Here is a 22,571-nt window from a genome sequence, read left to right as displayed (position 1 = left end):
ACATCTATTCAAGTTCTATCTAGAACAATAAGACAACAAAAGGAGATCAAGCAAATACAAATTGGAAAGGAAGAAGTCAAACTTTTGCTATTTGCAGATGATTATGACAGTATACATGAGTGACCCCAAGAATTCTACCAGGGAACTCCTACGGCTTCAGTAATGTGGTAGGATACAAGATTAACTAAAAAAATCAGTACCCCTCCTATAAACAAATGATAAATAGGCTGAGAAAGAAGTCAGGGAAACAACACCCTTTGTAATAGCCACAAATAACATAAAATATTGGGGTAACTCTAACAAGTGAAAGACCTGTATGACAAGAACTTTAAGTCTTTGAAGAAAGAAATTTAAGAAGATATCAGAAAATAGAAAGATTTCCCATGAACATGGATTGTAGGATTAACTTAGTAAACATGGCAATCTTACTAAAAGCAATCTACAGATTCAATGCAATCTCCATCAAAATTCCAACACAATTCTTCACAGACCTTGAAAGAACAATACTCAACTTCATATGGAAAAACCAAAAACCAAGCTTAGCTAAAACAATCCTGTATAACAAAGGAACTTCCAGAGGTATCACCATCCCTGACTTCAAGCTCTATTATAGAGCTATAATAATAAAAACAGCCTGGTGTTGGCATAAAAACAGACAGGTGGATCAATGGAATCAAATCGAAGACCCTGACATAAATCCACACACCTAAAAACACTTGATTTTTGACAAGTAAGCCAAAATTATACAATGGAAAAAAAAAGAAAATATCTTCAACAATTGGTGCATGTAGAAGAATGCAAATAGATCCATATTATTACCCTGTACAAAACTCAAGTCCAAGTGGATCAAAGACCTCAACATAAATCCAGTTACACTGAACCTGATAAAAGAGAAAGTGGGAAGTAGTCTTGAATGCATTGGCACAGAAGTCAACTTTCTGAGTATAACACCAGTAGCACAGACACTGAGATAAACAATCAATAAATGGGACCTCCTAAAACTGAGAAGCTTCTTTAAGGCCAAGGACATGGTCAATAAGACAAAACAGCAGCCTATAGAATGGGAAAAGATCTTCACTAATCCCACGTATGACAGAAGGCTGATCACCAAAATATATAAAGAACTCAAGAAACTAGACATCAAAATGCCAAATAACTCAATTAAAAAACAGCATACAGATCTAAAAAGAGAATTCTCAACAGAATAATCTCCAATGGCAGAGATACACTTATAGAATTGTTCAACGTCCTTAGCCATCAGGGAAATGCAAATCAAAATGACTCTGAGATACCATCTTACACCTGTCAAAATATCTAAGATCAAAAAACACTGATGACAAACTTATGTTGGACAGGATGTGGAGTAAGGGGAACACTCCTCCACTGCTGGTGGGAGTGTAAACTTGTACAGCCACTTTGGAAATTGACATGGCAGTTTCTCAGAAAATTGGGAATCAATTTACCTCAGGACCCAGGATACCACTCTTGGGCATACATTCAAGGAATGCTCAATCATACTACAAGGACGCTTGCTCAACTATGTTCATAGCAGTGTTATTTGTAATAGCCAGAACCTGGAAACAATCTAGATGTCCCTCAACTGAAGAATAGATAAAGAAAATGTGGTACATTTATACAATGGAGTATCACTCAGAGGTAAACAAACAAACAAACAAAAAAACCCAATTACATCATAAAATTTGCAGGCAAATGGATGGAACTAGAAAAAAATCATCCTGAGGTAACCAGGACCCAGAAAGACAAACATGGTATGTACTCATTCATAAGTGGATATCAGGTATAAAGTAAAGGATAACCAGGCTACAATCCATAGCCCCAGAGAGGCTAAGTAACAAGGAGGGCCCAAAGATGGATGCACGATTTCCCTGGGAAGGGGAAATAGCAGATATCTCCTGGGTAAACTGGGTGCAGGGGATGGGAACATGAGGGATTAGGTTGGGTGGGTTGGGGGCAGGATAGAGGTGGGAGTGATGAAAGGGATGTCTTTATGGGGGCATGTCTTTGGGTTGGGGGAAATTTGGTGTCAGGGAAACTCTCTGGAATCTACAAGAATGACCCCAGCTAAAACTCCTAGCAACAATGGAGAGGATGCCTGCACTGGCCTTCTCCTGCAATCAGACTGGTGACTACCCTGATTGTCATAAAAAAAAAAAAAGCCTTCAACCAGCAACTGATGGAAGCAGATGCAGAGATCCACAGCCAAGCACTGGGCCAAGCTTCTGTAGTCTTGCTGAAGAGAGGGAGTTGGGATTGTAAGAACAAGATCATGACAGAAGAACCCACAGAAACAGCTGACCTGAGTGAGCTTGTGGGAGCGCATGGATTCTGGAGCAACAGTTAGGGAGCCTGCATAGGACCAACATAGGTCTTCTGCACATGGGTGACAGCTGTGTAGCTGTTTGTAGGGCTCACTAACAGTGGGATCAGCAGGACTTGTCCCTGGTGCTTCAGCTGGCATTTGGGAACCTATTCCCCATGCTGGGTTGCCTAGCCCAGCCTTGATGCAGGAGGAGGAGCTTTGTCCTGCCTCAACTTGATGTGCCATGCTTTATTGACTCCCATGGGAGGCCTTCCCTTTTCTGAATGGAGGCTGAGGAGTTGATGGGAGGTGGTAGATGGGAGGAGGGGGAGAGAATGGGAGGAGAGGAGGGAGGGGAAAGTGTGGTTGGTAAGTAAAATAAATGAAAAAAATTTAATTAAAAAAGTAAAAAAAAAAAAAACCTGGCAAGCTTGCTAAATAGTCTACTTTCAAACTTGCTAAATTTTCTACCTACAAAAAGAATGACAAGCTGGGCGGTGGTGGTGCACGCCTTTAATCCCAGCACTCAGGAGGCAGAGGCAGGCGGATCTCTGTGAGTTCGAGGCCAGCCTGGTCTCCAAAGCGAGTTCCAGGAAAGGCGCAAAGCTACACAGAGAAACCCTGTCTCGAAAAACCAAAAAAAAAAAAAAAAAGAATGACAAGACCATGACTTGAAAATAAAGGAATGAAATCCCAGAACCAGAAATTATAAAAAGGCAAAAAGTAAAGAATAACACAAAGACTTATGTTCAACAAAGTACAGCATAGATAAAATCAGAAACTGGGGACTAGGTTGATAGAAAGCAGGAAAACTGTGAGCCAACAAGCATAAAGACCAGGCTTCAGATGCCCAGAACCCAAGAAAATGCCAGGTAGGCATGGCAGCTTTTCTGTTATCCCACCATGCAGGAGGTGGACATGGGTATCCCTGGTAGCTAGACTAGTTGAAATGGCAAGCTACACGTTCATCAAGAGATCCTATCTCATTACATAAGGAAGAGAACAATCAAGGAAGACAAACAACTGCAACCTCAGACCCCCAAGGACACATATGTACCCACAGACATGTGAATATGGATATATACATGCAAGCACACTACACACACACATAAGCAAAAATAAGAAATTAGAAGACATCTGTCAGTGCCTGGAGTTGTCATAGGTCCTAGTGGAGAACCCACTACTGTCATTTTCCTAAACCAATATAATTTCTAAGGGTATTCTAAATACTCATCCTTATAACCACAGATGAGTGCAGCTCTTATTCATCATCAAAGAAGCTGATTTCGCAGCAGATGGAGACTATTTTGAGGAAGTGCTGTAGGATACAGTAGAAGTTGGAGAGGAAAGGATATAAATATAGTACTTGTGTAAAATTCTCAAAAAATTTAAATAAAAATTATCATTAATTTTTAACATTTTACATAAAATTAATAGTTATTTAATCCCAGCACTCGGGAGGCAGAGCCAGGCGGATCTCTGTGAGTTCGAGGCCAGCCTGGGCTACCAAGTGAGCTCCAGGAAAGGCACAAAGCTACACAGAGAAACCCTGTCTTGAAAAACCAAAAAAAAAAAAAAAATAGTTATACATAGGTACAAATAGGCCAGTAACATTAACAATTTGAAGTGTGTATGCTTGGAAAGAATACTACAATGTAACTACACAAATATGGATAAAAACTTCAATGAATCCATAAACTAGATACTGTGGACATTTAAAAATATTAATTCTTCCAATTAATGAACACAAAGACATTCTCATTTTCCCTTTTATTCTTTTTTTAAAAAGTATTTTGTAATTTTCATTATAGAGGTCTTTCAGGTCTTGGTTAAATTTATTCCTAGGTGTTTTTTTTTTTTTTTTTTTGTAACTACTGTGTGGAATTATTTTCATGATTTGCTTCTCAGCAATTTCATTACTATGTATAAAATGCTGATTATGTTCATTTTGCATCTTGCAAGAAATCAGTTCTAAGAGTTGGTAGAGTTTTGTTTTTCTCTCAATAAAATCATATTGTTTGCAATCTGGGATAGTTAGACTTCTGCTCTTGGTTTCCTATCTTTATTTAATTGCCTTGCCTAACTGGTACTGAACAAGAGCAGTGAAACTGGGCACTGTGGCCTTGTTCCTGATCTTAGACAGGAAGAAATGCTTTCATCTTTGCTGTATTTAGTATGATGTTAGATATGGGCTATCCTTTATTATACTTAGAGTATGATCAGTCTTGTACATAATTTGTTCAGGGCTTTATCATAAAGGAATATTGTATTTTATCAAATGCCTTCTCTACATCTATTGAGATAATTATGATTTTATCTTTATGCTTATATGGTATACTATACTTAAAAAGGGTTATATACATAAATCATCCTTGCCTCTCTAGATTAACCAAACTTGATTGTGATAAACAATCTTTGATACGATGTTGGATTTGATTTGCTAGTGTTTTTAATGGGTATATGATATGTACATGTACAACTGTGTGTGGCTGTGTGTGCCCATGTGCACATTGCAGAGGGCAGTGGGACATGTTAGGGATCCACGTATATTGCTCTCCACCTTAGCTTTTTAAGACAGTCTCTCAATGAATCTGAACATTGTTATTTCCACTCAGTTCACCGGCCAGTGAGATCAGGATCTATTTGTCTCTGCTCCTCATTGTAAAGATATAGATATACACAGGCACACCTTCCTTTTTAAACATGGGTGCTGGGGATTTGAACTCAGGTCCTAATGCTTTCATAGCAAGCAGTCTTTCCCACTGAGCCATCTCTCCAGCTTCGTTTGCTAGTATTTTGCTAAGAATATTTTTATCTGTTTCCATCAGGAATACTTGGCTAGAGTTTGTGTGTGGTTTGGTGAGTGTGTGTGTCTGTCCTTGACTATTTTGGTAACAAGGTAATGCTGACCTTATACCATAAATTTAGAAGGGTTCCCTCCATTTTCATGCTTTAGAATAGTTTTCAAAGAATTGGCATTAGTTTTTTTCTTTCTTCTGCTGAATTAGAATTTGTGTTTTAACAAGATCCTAGGTAATTTGTACAAAACTTGAGGAAACATACTGATAATCACCCCAAATAACTCATATAATATCAAAAGTTAAAACACAATTGCTACAATAAGGATGTCTGAAAAAGCCACAAGCAATCATACTATTAAATATTTACTAAGAAAAAAACACAACAGTAAAACCCCAAAACAAACAAATAAAAAAAACCCAAAAAACAAAACCCCCAAATACCTATAATACCTATAATACAAGTAATTCTCTGTATAAATATACATACATTGTTCTAATGAATTTTTCTTACTGGGCTGACAGAGCTCCCTTCAAGAGCTAAAGATACCTATCAAAAACTACAATATCAGACATGAAAATCCCTCTTTTGAGTAGTTGGCCAGGGCTGTCCAAGAGACTCCCCAAACATACAGCCTATTGCTGTCGCCCTTGGTTGCCCATCAGAGATAGAAGATAAGTCCTAGTGTGGAAGACAGCATAAACTTCAGAAACAGGTCCATAGACTCCAGAGCTGGAACTGACCTATATGCTTCCTCCTGGAAGACTAGATTCCATGGTATCAGAAGGCAGCACACAAGTTTCCAAAGGAGGGAGGTAACCAACAGTCCTACCCAGCTGTGACGCCTATGAACCACACCATTGACCAGTGAGGCATAATAACATTAAGAGTTCAATAGTGGCTTGTATAACTTGGTAGTAACCAACAGCTCTTTAACTGGACTTAACTGCTTAACAAGAGGGATACCTGGTTCTGGGAACCTAGCTAACTACTCAGTGCTAGTAAAATCATGGTTATTGGAGGAAAATCTACAGCCACTTCTTTGCTAAACAAGTTTAATTGCTAACAACAATTTATACACATTTGTCCTTATACAAATAAATGTAATCTTCACCCCTCATCAAGGAAATTTCTCTTGTAGATGAACCACTACAGAAAACTACAATCAATAAAAATGCAGATTTGTAGAGCCCAGTCCCAATGGATACACACTTGCAAAACACTCCCACACCTAAGACTCAGGGAACACTGTGAAGGGGTGTGTGTGTGTGTGTGTGTGTGTGTGTGTGTGTGTGTGTCTGAAAAGATTTTAAGTGCCAGAGGATCAGAAACTTTGCTGTGAGATTGTGTCTCCTAGTAATGTCAGAAGCTGCACCTATAATGTCTCACCAACGTGGCTATCCAAACATGAGCCAAACAAGGAAGGCACCAGTGGACATGCTAAAGAATAGCAAGGATAAGCAATGAGGCCTCAACCCTACACACACACACACACACACACACACACACACACACACACACACACACCACCACCACCAACAACAACAACAACAACAAAACTATAGGCAATCAAAGACAGTTGGTAGGGAAGATTTGGTTCTCCCCAGGGAGGAGCAAACAAATGGGTTGTCCAGTGCCAAATGATCTGCCCTGAAACACACATACAAGCAATATTACATGCAGTAACAATAAAAGAGGTAGTGGATTTGAAGGAAGAGTGGGGAGAGGTATATGATAGGGTTTGGAGAGAGGACAAGGAAGGGAGAAATTTGTAATTATGTCCAAATCTCAAAATAAAAAAGTAAAAATAATCACAATTTCTCTACCCGCCTTGACTATACTTTTTTACATATTTATACAAATATGTGATTCCTTGAGAATTTCATATATTTTGAACATATTCACCCTCAACTCCTTTCCTTACTTCTCCCAGATCCACCCCATCTAGTCTTCCTTTATATTACTATTTAATAACTCACTGACTCCAATTTATGCTGTCTGTATAATTCCAGGTGTGGGGCCATTCACTGGAATGGTTAACCTACCCTGAATCACATCCTTAAAGAAAATTGATTCTTCCTCCCCAGAGCCATCAATTGTCCATAGCTTCTCAGCTTCTCACCCTCTAGGTGGGGGTGCATGAATTCATCCTATTCCATTCTAAAATACAGATTGGCTTGATCTTGTGCAGACAACCAAAGCTGTTGTGAGTTCATGAGTGCAGTGGTTTTGTCTTCCAGAAATCAATGTGTAACTTGATTTCAAGTTATACTACAGAGCCATAGTAGTAAAAATAGCATGGCACTGGCACAAAACCACAAACAATGATCAATGTGATAGAATCGAGGACAAAGATATATCATACAATATATTTTGATCAGAGTCACCCTCCTACAGCTCCAGATGCACTCTCATGTGATTTCACAAAGACACCCAACTTTGTGATTTCTCTTAATTTTTAAAAAACCCATTAAGTTCAATTTGCGTTGTCCAAATGTTCTTAGATGTGGGCCTGTCCTGAAGCACTGCCAACCTACTAAAAGTCATCAAATATTAGCTTGAGGGTGGAATCAATAAAAACAAACGAAAGCACATGCTGGTGTGAGGATGTGGAGAAAGAAGAACACCATTCATTGCTGGTGGGAGTGGAAACTTTTATAGCCCCTGTGGAAATTAGCGTGACCATTCCTCATGCAGCTGAGAATGACTGATTCAAAGATCCAGCTATACCATTATTTGGCATATACCCAAAGGACTGTATATCCTACACTGCTACGTCATACAGAGAAATCAACTCATCTATGTTCATTGATGCTCTTTTATGACAGCCAGAAATTGGAAACAGTTTGAATGTCCATCAACTGATGAATGGATAATGAAGTGTGGTACATTTATGCAATGGATCATTACTAATAATATCTGTTAAACTATTAAAGAAAGCTTAAATTTATTAATTGTTAAGCTTTTAAGAAAAAGAAAATTATGAAATATGTAAGTAAATGGATGGAGCTAGGAAGTATAAGACCCACACAAGGTCAAGCCAGATGGGGTCTGGCACTGAGATGGGGAAGTGGACACAGGATCCCACCTCAAACAAGAAGCTATTTTTAATTGAAAGCTATTGGAAAATAAAAGTAAGTTTTCTCTAGTGGAGTGTCACTGGGCATATCAACCACACTCCAGGGCAGTCCCAATGCCTAGGAGCAGTTAGCCAACACAAAACAAACACAATTTTTCACAGATCTTGAAAGGACAATTTTCAATTTCATGTGGAAACATAAAAACTTATGTAGCTGGTTAGCCTGGTCTACAAAGGGAGTTCTAGGAAAGAACTGCTAGAGTTATCACCATCCCTGATCTCAAGTTGTACTACAGAGCTATGGTAATAAAAACAGCATGGTACTGGTACAAAAAAAAAAAAAAAAAACAAAACCCAGATATGTTGATCAATGGAGTTGAATTGAAGGCCTGGACATAAACCCACACACCTATGAACTCTTGATTTATGATAAAGAAGCCAGAAACAAACCTTGGGAAAAAGACAGCATCTTAAACAAATGATGCTAGTCAAACTGGATGGTTATGTAGAAGAATGCAAATAGATTCAAACGTATCACCCTGCACAAGACTCAATTTTAAGGTAGATCAAAAACCTCAACATAAAACCTAATACACTGAACCTGATAGAAAACTAGGGAATAGCCTTGAATACATTGGCACAGGAGATTACTTTCTGAACAGAATACTGTTAACATAGGCTATAAGATCAACAATTAATAAATGGGACCTCGCTGGGAGGTGGTGGCACATGCCTGTAATCCCAGCACTCGGGAGGCAGAGGCCAGTGGATCTATGTGAATTCAAGGCCAGCCTGGTCTACGGAGCTAGTCCAGGACAGGCTCCAAAGCTACAGAGAAACGCTGTCTTGAAAAAACAATAAATAAATAAATAAATAAATAAATAAATAAATAAATAAATAAATAAATAAGACCTCATAAAACTGAAAGAAAAGCTTCTGCATGGCAAAGCTTACTATCATTTGGACAAAGCAGTAACCTACAGAATGATAGGAGATTTTTACCAATTATACATCCAAAAGAGGGTTAATACCCCAAATATATAAAGAACTCAAAAAACTAGATATCAGGAAAACATATAATTCAATGAAAAAATGGAATACAAATCTAAACAGAATTCTCAAGAAGAAACTCAAAGGGCTGAGAAACACTTTAAATAATGTTCAACATTCTTAGCCATTAGGGAAATGAAAATCAAAACTATTTTGAGATTTCATCTTATACATGTCAGAATGGCTAAGGTCAATAAAATAAGTGACATATTGGCTGTTAAGTCATTAGTAAGTAAGCCATGATCCATAGAACCACAGAGAATAGATACAGATTAAGGAGTAAGAGGTACAGATAAATCTCATTAAGAAAGAGAAATAGAACAGATAAGTTCTGGAAGGATGGGGATGCTGGGATGGGAGGATCAAGTGGGGTGGGAGAGGGAAAAGGGAAATGAGGGAGGGAATGTAGGCAGAGACAGCTAAAGTTAAGGGACATTTGAGTGATAGTATGGAAACCTAACACAGTAGAAACCTTCTTAATATGTACATATATGAAGTGAACTAAATGAAATTGACAAATAATGGGGCCCCAACTGGACATCTGTTTTCACCAACTGAAGCTTCCAGTGCCAGGACTGAGTTATATCTAATTGAATTGTTGGCCAAAGGAATCCCATAAGAATCCCCAAACTCAGGCTGTTGCCAAGACTACAGGTTGCTTTCCACAAATTGACAGCAAGGCCCCATGGTTGAAGACAATACCTACAAAACTCATTGAACATGGAGAAGTCGAGCTCCTACCTATACAGAGTCTTCTCCCCTGTGTTCTTTCTAGATAGAGTCTTTTGTATAGGAAAGTACTCTGCATGCTTCAAAAAAGAAATGTAAACACCAAGCCAGCCATAAACTCTTTGATCTACAATGGTGAGCTATTTGAAAGATATGTTAGGACAATGGTGGCACAAAGCCCGTGGGAGTAACCAACCAATATTGAATTTGACTTAAGGCCCACTCTAGTTGATGGAATCTATACCCAACATTACTTGCATGGCCACAAAATGAAGACTAAATAGCCCAGTGACCTAGGGTAAAACCAAATACTACTGTTCTAAAACACACACACACACACACACACACACACACACACACACACACACACACACACACAGAGAGAGAGAGAGAGAGAGAGAGAGAGAGAGAGAGAGAGAGAGAGAGAGAGAGAGAGAAGCATAGTGATAAAATGACTGCTTATGACATTTTGCTATACTCACAGATCAGTTTTCGGCTCAGCTATCATCAAGAATCTTCCTCCTGTAGCAGATGGGAAAAAATACATAGACCTACAGCCATACATTATTCCGAGTGAGAGTCTTTGAACACTCAACTCTAAATGGGATATCACCATCAAATCCTTCCCCTCAGGGCTCAAGGAACTCCGTGGAAGAAGAGGTGGAATGAGTGTAAGAGACAGAGGGGACGGAGGACACCAAGAAATCAGGCCCTCTAAATCAATATGATCAAAGTAGATATGAACTCAGAGACTGAAGCAGCATGCACAAGGCCTATCATGGTCTGCAGCAGGTCCTCCATGTATATATTATACTATGGCTTCTAGATTAGTGTTTTTGTGGGGTTCCTGAGTATGTGAATGAGTGAGTCTCTGATTCTCTTCAGGCTATTTTCCTTTTGTTGGTTTGCCTTGTCCAACTTCAATGTGATGGTTTTTGTTTTATCTTATTTTTTGTTATGTTTTGCTTTTATCTTTTAGAAGCCTGTTAATTTTTAATAAGAGACAGAAAGGGAATGGATAGGATGGGAAGGGAGGTGGGGAGGAACTGGGAGGAGTAGAGGAATGGGAGACTGTAATTACTATATTACGTGAGAAAAGAATCTATTTTCAATAAAAGGGAAAATATAGCTGTAAGGATTATGCTCTTACTATGTTACCAGCCTGCAATGGCGTCCCAGCCTAAAAAGTGGGTGTGTTCTTCCACGGGTCTCTCTTTCCCTCTTTCCATACTCTCTCCTTCCATATTCTCTCCCCTCCACGTGATCTCTCTCTCTCTCTCTCTCTCTCTCTCTCTCTCTCTCTCTCTCTCTCTCTCTCTCTCTCTCTCCCTCTCTCTCTCCCTCTTTCCGTACTTTCTCCTTCCATATTCTCTCCCCTCCATGCAGTCTGTCTGTCTGTCTGTCTCTCCTAATAAAGCTCTAGAAAGGTAATCATGGCTCGTGATTCTTCTGCCACCGCGGCATCCAGCACTCTCTGTTGGCATGGCCGCCGTGGGCGGTGGCCAGCTATGAGCATTGCTGCTTAACAAACATCTGGTGCTGTTCAGACTTGGACAGATCACCGAGGAACTGCTGCGACCACTGCTGCCGCCTCCTCCCCCATTCAGCAAGACTGCAAGCAATCCCTCGCCTCCACTGGACCCCCACACAGCTACTGCTACTGCTACTGCCATGATTCTTCACCACAGTGAGTGAGTCCGCTGTTCTCGCGGCTGTAGTCTGAGCTATATTCTTTGCAACCAACACCCCGGGGGTTGTCCTTGGGCTCTGTTGACATCGGCAGGCACATTTTCGCTCCTGACGAGGGGGTAAATGCTGTCTTGGGTCCACCATGGACCAACTGCAGCAGACACAGCCCTTCCCATCCCTTGATGAAGAGGACAGGTAACTTGAGCTGATTCTTAGATCTCTCTTCACTCTCGGGACGCCTGATATTGGAGTCTGATCCCAGTTTGCTATTTTAATTTTTTATTTTTCTCTCAGCTACAGCCATGGGACAAAGGGGCGGATACATTTACCATTTACATTGGAGGACAGGGGCAGGTACCAGTAAACCTGGCCACATAACAGTGTAAACCTGGCTGCGTAACAGTGTTGTGGGAACTTCTGCCAGCGAACAGGCAAATAAAAGAGTTACTTTATCCCAAACTTTCTCCCTCCTCATTTCTGTCTCTGCCACGTGCAACCTTTTCTGTCTGACTTCTGCCAGCTGTGAGCGGGCTCAAATGGGTGGGCTTGGGCGGTTTCTACGCCTCTTGCCCTAACTCACCTTAACTCCACCCACTCATTCTCAAACTGCCTTGGGAGGCACAGATGGATCTGGAAATGGCTAAGATCCATACAAATAAGTTTACAGTAGTCAGGATGGCTCTCAAGCCAAAAATGAGTTTATAGCCTCAGGCAAGTCTTCCAAAAGGATTGGTTTATAGTCTGCCTCCTGGCAGATCTTCCAAAAGCTGTCCTTAAGCCAACAATCATCAGAAAGAAAAAAAATTCAGGACATGGAGTAAAATCCATCTCTTGTTCCCCAGACTTCCCCGACTAAAACTTAAGCATCTGGAGAATAAGGCTCCTGACCCCACAGGCAAAAGAGTCATCTGTGACATTTAAGGTGTGCCAAGGAAGAGATAAAAGCCCAAAAACAAAATTGCCAATTGCTGGCACTTGCTGACTCTGAAAGCTGTTGGGTCCCTGTTTTAAGTGAGGAAAAAAGCCAGACCATCAACAGCCTTGTTAAAAGTGCGGCCTATAAAGACAACCAGTCAGCTGACTGCCCCCAGGCACCAAGATGCATGGGTACATCAGGCTAAGCCCTCCAGCAGACCTAGGCTTAGCTACAGACATGGCAGGAAACCCAGAACGCAGCAGGGAAGCAATCTGTTTCTTTCCTCCTGGACACCTAAACCACTGACTTGGTCCTGGGAGTTTTGGGATGTCACCTCTCCTTTCTCTATTGTCGGGTACAGAGGACAGCCTTACCACCTCACCAGATTTAAATGCATTTTCAGAGTTACTTAATGGGAAAAGATTTTCAACTAAGATAAGAGCTTTTATTTCATTGCCTCATTCCAGATCTACTGCCTGTATTTCTCACGTGTACACAGACAGGGCCCTGATCTTTGCCTTGTCCCTAATTCCAAAAGCTAAGTTCTCATGCACCACAAGTTTTTCTCTTCCCAGTTCCCTGTTCTAATTCACTGTTCACCTAATGATACAGGACCACCACAGGACCAGAGTTCAGAGATCATCAAGTAAGAAACTGTAACAGCTAAAAGGTATTTACACCCCCAGACCCAAAAGTGTCTGGGCGCTACAAAAAAGACTTTAATGTAAACATCTATTACTGTGAAATGCTTTTAGCAATTGATCACCTGTCTCCTGGATGCTGAACTAGTAAAGGAAACAGGTGCTTTAAAATAATCTGTCTCTGATAAAGCTTAACATGTTTCAAAATCCATCTGGACAGGCCAGATCTACCTCAGATAAATGCCAACATAAAATAATAATGATTCTTTTCCCCCTAAGCTTTTTTCTGTGTCACCAGCATCTTGTCAGACAAAAGATTCCCAGTCACAGCCAAGAGGGATACATGTCTCCAGAGCAACGGATGGCAGACAGTATCCCACAACTCCTGTCTACCTCAAAAGACTCCCCTTCCTCATTTCCCCAAGAGCCAACCAACGTTCAACAGTCAGCTGGAAGCAGCTTTTGAGAAAAAAGATGCCCCTATTCCCATCTACCTGCTTCTTTTTTTATAATAAGTGAAAGTCTGGGATGTAAGGATTATGTTCTTATTATGTCACCCGCCTGCGACAGAGTTCGAGTCCCAGCCTAAAAAGCAGGCGTGCCCTTCCACGGGTCTCTCTCTCCCTCTTTCAGTTCTCTCTCCTTCCATATTCTCTCCCCTCCATGTGGTCTCTCTCTCTCTCTCTCTCTCTCTCTCTCTCTCTCTCTCTCTCTCTCTCTCTCTCTCTCTCTCCCTTCTTCCCTCCCTCTCTCCCTCCCTCCCTCTCTCTCTTAATAAAGCTCTAGAAAGGTAACGATGGCTCGTGATTCTTCCGCCAGCACTCTCCGCTGTCGGCATGACCGCCACTTAACCAACAATAGCTACTCTGCTTCTACATATGTATTCAAAATAAAAAAATTGGCATAGCCAAGGAGATAGACACATGCTCAGGGTTATTGTGGCAATCTTCATAGCAGCTGAGATATGGAATCTGCCTAGTTATTCATCAGTAGATGAATGGATACAGAGAAGTATTATTTAGCAATAAAGAAGTATTAAATTGAAATGATGACGGTAACACCATCCTGTCCCAAGTTTGTCTGTCTAGTCACTCCTTAGGCTTCCACCCCCCAACCAATAGCCTTCTCTGCCTTGGCAACACTTCAGAAACAGTCCACGGCCTGGAACATAGTCCAAACATATTATGAAGTGTCTAGAAGATACCACTTAGTCTTACAAAGAAATCAGATATTGCTAGGCCACTCCAAATCCCTTACTAATGTACCCCCCCCCATGCACACACACCTTGAGCATTGACATAATTATGGTTTTGTCTTTAAAAATGCTGTACCTCAACTTGGTCATCAACAGACTTTTCAGAGGCAGGAGCCTGTTCTTGGTTTGACCATCAATAAAAAAGAACTCAAAACTTTCAATTGGCTTAAACAGCATGGTTGTCAATAACTATCTACATAGATTACTTCAAAATCATGCACTTTGCAGCAACATGGATATCACAGCAGTTATATCCTGTTAAGTTAAATAAGACACAGATAGACAAACAAGTACTATGTGCTCTCAGCATAATTTCTGCTGAGCTGCAACTGGCCTGGCTTCAGAGAGTAGCACCTAGCCCTAATCCATCTTTTGTTTAGCAGACACCTTTTGTTTCCCTTATTGCCCTCTATGAATCTTGTCTCAGGATACAAAGGCCTATGCAAAACTTCATTCAGGAAACCCTTGGTACCTGACAAATCAAGGAATTTGCACTTGGCATTGTATTGTTGGGAGCTCCTTTCAGGTTGTTTTGAGCATATGGAAATTAACTGGCTAAATTGTAATGGAGAGAAATAAAACTGTCCTAAGACACCCCTGTAGCCAGGAAAGGCTAAATTTATTCTTAAGATGCCTCTGAGTCTTCATTCCACGTATCCGCATGAACCTACACCCCCACACCCCCATGTCACGACCAGTCAGTTACAGTAATTAAATAAAATTAATCTAAATATTGAATTGTGATTATGCGAGGTAGAAGAGAAGCAAGATTTGATGCAGCACACTATAGGCATATATTGAATTATGACACTGAATCCCAGGCATAAATACATAGTGTCTTAGTTAGGGTTTCTATTGCTGTAAAGAGACACCATGACCATGGCAACTCTTACAAAGGAAAACATTTAGCTGAGGTGGTGGCTTACAGTTTCAGAGGTTCAGTCCATTATCATCATAGCGGGGAGCCTGGCGGCATAGAGGCAGACACAGTGCTGGAGGAGCTATTACATGTTAATATGCAGGCAACAGGAAGTGAACTGAGTATCACAGTGACAGAAACTTGAACAAAGGAGACCTCAAAGCCTTCCCCAACAGTGACACAATTCCTCCAAGGAGGCCACACCTATGTCAACAAAACCACACCTCCTAATAGTACCACTCCCTTTGGGGGCCATTTTATTTCAAATCACCATACATATACAGCAAATACATTTGAATAAAAGTAAAATTTAAAAATATATTTATATTGATATGAGAACTGAAGGTGGATACAATATATGTAAGTTTATCAAGAGTAAAGACTGAAAAGTAGTGTTGTTACAATATAAATTTTAATTACCATGAAGAATAAACATTTCTTGTTTGTTAAATACAAATATTTAAACACAGGTATATATTTATGTATACACTCACATGTGACTATTTGGATAAAATAAGCATGCTGAAGGATATGCTTACCAGGACTTCCTCCATCATGAAAATCTGGATTCCTGGGTTGTATAGAAGGATGATTAGGAAAAAGAAATGTTGTTTTCCAGCCTGTCTTGTCTGGCCACCAGATGGTCCTCTGCACACCAATAAAACGCAAATGATATTTTATCTGAAAGTATTAATAAGAAGTCATGTATGTTGAAAGTCACAAAGAAACTTTAAAAGCAAATGTTAGCAATAAAGTTATATCCTACTAGAAAAACATGTGACTTTAAGGATGAAATCAATCTGATAAATTCTGTATGCCTAGCATTTACAATGAGCAAGGTAGAGAATGTATGCACACTAGACCCATTTGAATTCTACTCAAAATACAGAAAGCACACAAGACATGCATGAAAAAATTATCAAGGGCATGCAATGAAATAAATGTAAACATATACTACAGAAATATAAACTACCTATTTAAACTTATATTGGCAAAATAAAAAGCTGAACAATAAATGTTTGCAGAACTATAGACAAACAGGCACTTGAATCCAATCCTTGTAGGATGAATGGAAAGTGGTACACCAATGGATGGCCTAACAACTAAGGGCTCAAAAGAGGTATGGTTCATCTAACTGGGAAAGCATACTAGACACTCTACATTGTTGGCTAACAGTGACTCAGTTATAATTAAATACTACAAATAAAATATTTCCTTATATTAAAATCCCTGTTGAAAACCTACAGAACTGTCTATGTTCCCTAAAAGCAGTTTGACTACTAGAAATGTGCATAGATTATTATAAAAGAACAGAAAGGGTAGGGATACAACTGTAAGTTGAATGAAAATTCATAGGAGCAACCCCACGTTAAAGAAAATTACATGGCCAAAATCCCAGAAGCAGATATATGGTATCTGCATGGAGCTTCTTGGGTAAATAGTAAAAAAATTGCAGATATGGGAATGGAGATACATCTGGATGGCTATAAATCTTGTGCCAAATACTGTATATGAGCCTATGGAAGCCACTAGAATTTTTAAATTTATTTCCAAAATGTATTATTATTATTATTATTTGTGTGTGTGTGTGTATGTGTGTGTGTGTGTGTGTGTGTGTGTGTGTGTGTGTGTGTGTGTGTATTTATATATATGATGAGGGGGGTGGGGAAAGAGAGAGAATGCACAGGTATACTCATGGCCTGTACATGGAAATCAGAGGATATCTTTCAGGAGTCAGTTGTCTCCTTCTGCCAGGGGTTCCAAAGACCAACCTCAGCTCATCAGGTTTTCAAGTCAAGCACTTTACCTATGGAGCCATGTCAAGTACCCACACTATAGTCTTTTACTAGTATAATGACATGATCTCATCTAAGGTTGAACAGGTTCACTCTGATATTCACATGGATAAACAAAAGTTTTATCAGTAAAATATATTAAAGAGAATTGGAATCTATTAGTTTTACATTATAAATGAAGTCATCAACAGATACCAGAGTATTCATTTAGAAAACCATCAAAACAAGGCTGTCAAGTTGGCTCTGGGGGTAAAAGTACTTGCTATGCAATCCTGAAGAACCACGTTTGAGTTCCTCAACCCACAGTGGAAGGAGACTGAGTCTCCAACGTTGTCCCCTGACCTCCACAAGTGTCCTGTGGTTGTGGCCAAGTGCCTGTGCTCACACACACATCATAAACAATAAATAATAATAATAAATAAAATTCTAGAAAGAAAATTATCAAAATAGGCTAAGTACTAGAGACAATTTATGGGAATTTTAGCATTGAGAATTTCATTCAAAGATTTCAGAACAGTCTGTAGGTAGGGAAAATAAAACATGAAGATATTGTCTTAGGGTTTTATTGCTGTCAAGAGACACCATGACCTCAGCAAATCTTATAAAGGAAAACATTTCACTGGGACTTGCTGTGGAATAATCTTGTATACTGTAAAGACTTGTCACTCGGACTGGTTTAATAAAACACTGATTGGCTGGTAGCCAGGAGGGAAGTATAGGTGGGGTGACCAAACTAAGGATGCTGGGATGAAGAAGGGTGGAGTCAGGAGAGTTGTCAGGAGCCATCGTCACAAACTATTACAGGCTGCAGGATTATGAAGTAGGGATATAGCTGTCATTTAACAAGGTCAACCTATCAGAATAAGGATTCTGCTGGAGGCAACCATCATGCAAGGCATTTTAGAATTACTGCCTTTTGAATGAATTGGTTGTTTTCTTGCTATAGGCTTTTCCCATCTGTTACAAATTTGGGATTCATTTCCCACAGTTTAGTGATGTTCTGATCATTTACTGGGCATGATTTCCCCCATGCATTTGGGGTATATTGATAACATTCCCTAGCTATGTGTGAAACAGTCACACAGTCAAATCTGTTTCCCATAACCAGGTCTTTGTTCCTTTCTCCAATGTAGATGTAGAGATCTGCCTTCTTGCAATTATCTTCATTGGCAAGCATTTGGTCAGTGTTAAGTGTCCAGGCAAAAGTATCTCATTTGAGACATTCTCAGACACCCAAGGTCACAGAATTACAACATTTCTGAATTTTCTGATTCACAGCCTTTAGACAGGGAACAAGTGTGTCCTGGTTTCACCCTACTAGTAGATAGGAAAAGTGCTGCCCCAACCTACCCTCACACTAACAAATTCTTAACACTTTGTACTTACTTTCACCTTGGTTTATTAATTAGCTTATTATCTAACCACACTTAGGAATGCAATATTAAAGATGAATTCCCCCTTTTCCCTTCTTAGATTTCCCTAATTGATTTAAAGTCCCTCTCTCTCATTTGACCCTGTTCCCTTTAGGAGTTCACTGAGGCTATTATAAGTCACTCCCACCTTGAGTCATAAAGAAAACCTGACAGTTACCACCTTGTGCAGTTCTTATCTGCTTTTATGACCCTGAAAGAATTCAAGCCTTGTGACCTTGCTTTGGCCAGAGAATTGCTGATGTATGTGAAATGAATGATAAATGATGCTAGTAGCTGCACTGGTTACCGGTGGAAAGGTCACAGGCATGATAGAACCTGGTTAGCAAGTAGTGGAGAGCTTTATTAGGAGGAAGAGAAGGAGGGATAAAAGGACCAGGCCTGGGGAGGAAAGAGAGAGGAAGACGGTGGAGTGGGGGGAGAGAGAGAGCAGAGCAGAATAGAGAGAGGGTGGGGTCTGTGTCCATCTTTTTAAGGGCTCCCGGTGAAGTGGGCTTCGGGAGCTACACCATGCATGTGTTGATTGTGTGACCACACCGTGTGCACACAGTCACCAGTGCACACTGATGATGTAAGATGCAAGACCCTTTGCTTAACTCCTGAACTGTGCCTGTGTGGTCATGTAGTTGGAGTGAGGGCAGAATTCTAACAGTATGTGCATAAAAACTAGAAAACTTTGGAGACTCTGGGTAGAAGAAAGAGAGAACAGTGGTGAGATGAGGGAACTTACTTAGAACAATATAGACTGAAAGAGCACAGTGCGTAGACTCATTCTTTATCCCTCAGATTAGATCCTTAGCTGATTGTAGAGTCTCCTTTGAACTCTGAGAGACAGCATTTTTTGGCTGGATCCTTAAAGGCCTTTGTTAGAGAGTTTTGAGGAGATACAGAGAAACAAGATGGGCATTCTATACTGAGAAAAGGTACCAAGCCGTGTGGCAAAGTATAGATAAGAAATATGGGTTAATTTAAGTGTAAGCTTGAGCTATTAGCTTAGCATTTATAATTTATAATAAGTCTCTGAGTCAGTTATTTGGGAAGTGGCTGCCCGTTATTTGGGATCAGATGGTCAGGACAGGAAAACTCTGCTTATGGGGAGTGGCTTACACTTCAGAGGTTTAGCCCATTGTCGTCATGGTGGGAAGCATGGTGGCACACAGGCAGACATAGTGCTAGAAAATGAACTGAGAATTCAACATCTGGATCCACAGGCAGCAGGAAAAGAATGACATACTAGGTGTGACTTGAACAACTGAGACCTCAAAGCCTGTCCCCTAGTGACACATCTCCTCCAACAAAGCCACACTTACTCCAACAAGGCCACACTTCCTAATAGTGTCAATCCCTAGGGGCCCATGGGGGCCATTTTCTTTCAAGCAACCACAGACACTATGAGCCAATGTCTGTTGAGAAAATTCACATGTGCCTAAATCCTCATCAACAGATATACAGCTCTATGTTACAGAAAGCTGACATAGATGAATGGAGCCTTGAAAATATGGGTTAGACATTAAGATTACATGGATCCTTCTTCTGCCTCCCCATAAGCACCTGTCTTAGAAACAGTGGGTGTGGCTCCATCTCTAGATTCTACAGATTGATCATTTATTTCTAGAACTACCAGGATGGGATGCCCTATATAAATTTTGCTAGAGACTTCAAATTCAAAGCATTGCTCTTTCCTCTTCTTTCTGTGACACCACAAGTTTCTTCTGTCCTGATATCCTAAGGCTGAATTGATGCAGCCAAGTCTTCAAGTTTTCTGGAGAATTACAAAAGGAATTATATTCTGTCTTTGATTCAAAGAAAGGATTTCTGAGTTCAGTTGTCTGCTAATAAAAATGCCTCTGACTTAAAACACACCTTTGCCACCCCATATATGACAAGTATTGGTTAACCAAGGTTTCCCCTTAGTCTACAATACTCTCCTGTATGTTTTGTGTTGCCGGGACCACAACACCTGACAGAAACAATTTCAAGGAATAAAGATTTACTTTGACTCAGTTTCAGAGGTTTAAGAAAAGCATGGCAGAGCAGAATAGTTCATACTAGCCAAGAAAGAGAAAGGGGAAATACCGGGACTCTGCTGGCTTCTTTCTTTCCTCCTTTTATTTTGTCTATATAGCCATGGGATATTTCTCTACACATTTAGGATGGGTCTTCTTCCATTAGTGACCCTTTCTGAAAATACCTTTATAGGTTTCTTAGGTGATTCTAAATCTAGTCAAGATGATAATGAAGACTTAGAATCGTGCTCCCTTATAATCAGTAATATGTATAAAGGCAATAAGTCAACACAGATGGATTAATATTCTTGTTTATTACATATTACTAGTTTGTTCCCAGGAATGATACTTTCTTCATATGCAAAATTGGGCTAATAGTAATTAATTCATTAAAACATCTTAAACACTAAAGGTACTATTATGAGAACACAACTTATTTGAAAAGTAAAATTTTCTTACCTGAAGTGGTAGAGCATCATTCTTGTTTTTGAAGCCACAGTCAAAAACAATAGCACCCAGCACTTTCTGAGATGCAAAACCAAGCAGACTATAGTTCTCAAACTCTGCTTCTGAAGGAAAACCTCGAACTACAGGGAGACAAAATTATCTGCTTAAATAAAAACATCTGATAATCCTGTTTGAAATGTAGGATACTACTTTACACAGATAAAAACTTATTAAAATATTGTGAATCTTATGACCTTTTTTTCTTAAATGTTGACATGAGTAACTAAGACTTTGGGTACAAAAATCTTAGAGGTGTTTTATAAAATTTTATTATGAAAAGATTATGTGATGTTAGATGAACCAGTAGCACAATGTACATCCAACCAAGACAATCTATAGAGACAGAAAGCACTCTAGTGTTTCCTGATATGGCAGAGGTCAGAGACTACATAGTTTCTTTGGAGGTGATAACATTCTAATGATTGCCATAGTGCTTATACCACTCCAAGTACACTGAGATCCACTGACTCATACATTAAATAGATATATGGTATGCTCAAAAACAGGAGCACAGAGGATGCATGCTCTATGAACATATCAAGAGACTCTTATGGACTGATTTGGACATTTAAAATATTCTTCTGGCCTCTCCTGGCTCTCTCCCATTTTAAGGTTTGTAATTCTAATAACTCTTACCTTTACTTCTCCCTCAATTCTCTTTCCAGTTGTCAGTCCAGGACTTCCTTTCCTTCCTACATCTGTCAGTTAAGACATATAAATCATGGATACACTTTTGGTATCTTTTAGATTGACTCACTAGAGCAGTACCCTGACTGCCACACCCAATGCCCTAATGAGCTGCAAAAAGTCAGATCATCCTAATGGCAGTTATGGTCACCTCTTCAGAGGTGGTTGATGAGAACAAGTGACAGTAACTGGACAGGGAACTCAGGGCAGGGACCACACAAAACATGGCTAGGAATACCAGAAGGGAGTTCTGTTTCTCATCTCCTCCTAAATGGGCATTGTCTAAAAGTTTCTATGTGAGAGCAGGGTCTAGAACTTCAGTACAGACATTGGCACCATATTTGGAACTAGATTTCCATGAAGATGGGTTATATATATTCCACAATTTTAGCCCATATCCTAAAGGATTTTAGGGTTACTTTCTTAGAGGGGACAATGACACAGAAACAAGGGAAAACTGGTTCCTCAGGGTAGAGACCTAACATTTCAACCTATCCAAAACATAAAAGAGTTAATCCAGTTTGTCAGATTTATGACCTGGACAAGGGACCAACCCCCAGGAAGGCAGGATCACTGCTAGGGAGGCAGAAATGAAAAAAAGAGAAAAAAAGGTGGAATAATTATTCCTTTAATGAAATTTCTTTCTCTGGGCAGCTGTTGAAATTATACCTTCCCTGTCCTGTTATTTTTCTTTTTTTAAACTGTAATAATTTTTCTTTGAATAGACTTTAGCTTTGCTTGACTTTTA

At 39.8% G+C, this 22,571-nt stretch overlaps 1 protein-coding gene across 21 annotated transcripts in view; it reads right to left on the bottom strand.

Moving 5' to 3' along the window:
• LOC102926841 (phospholipid-transporting ATPase ABCA3-like) overlaps window positions 1–22,571 on the bottom strand; it is a 136,367-nt gene that overhangs the window by 100,898 nt on the left and 12,898 nt on the right. For 14 of the 21 annotated variants that reach the window (XR_013044558.1, XM_042282808.2, XM_042282792.2 and 11 more), the window contains exons 4-5: window positions 21,089–21,216; window positions 15,937–16,078 (exon numbers count right to left, since the gene is read on the bottom strand). Coding sequence is in view for 12 of the 21 variants with exons in the window: in XM_042282808.2 (XP_042138742.2) it covers window positions 15,937–16,078; window positions 21,089–21,216 (270 nt within the window). In the remaining 9 variants the exon portion in view is untranslated. The remainder of the gene's footprint in view (window positions 1–15,936; window positions 16,079–21,088; window positions 21,217–22,571) is intronic. The other 7 variants (XM_076551463.1, XM_042282816.2, XM_076551454.1 and 4 more) reach the window with 1 other exon arrangement.

The sequence above is a fragment of the Peromyscus maniculatus genome, chromosome 1, assembly GCF_049852395.1.
Source record: "Peromyscus maniculatus bairdii isolate BWxNUB_F1_BW_parent chromosome 1, HU_Pman_BW_mat_3.1, whole genome shotgun sequence".
In the NCBI taxonomy this organism is placed as follows: Eukaryota; Metazoa; Chordata; class Mammalia; order Rodentia; family Cricetidae; genus Peromyscus; species Peromyscus maniculatus.
This window is presented reverse-complemented; position numbering and strand designations above follow the sequence as displayed.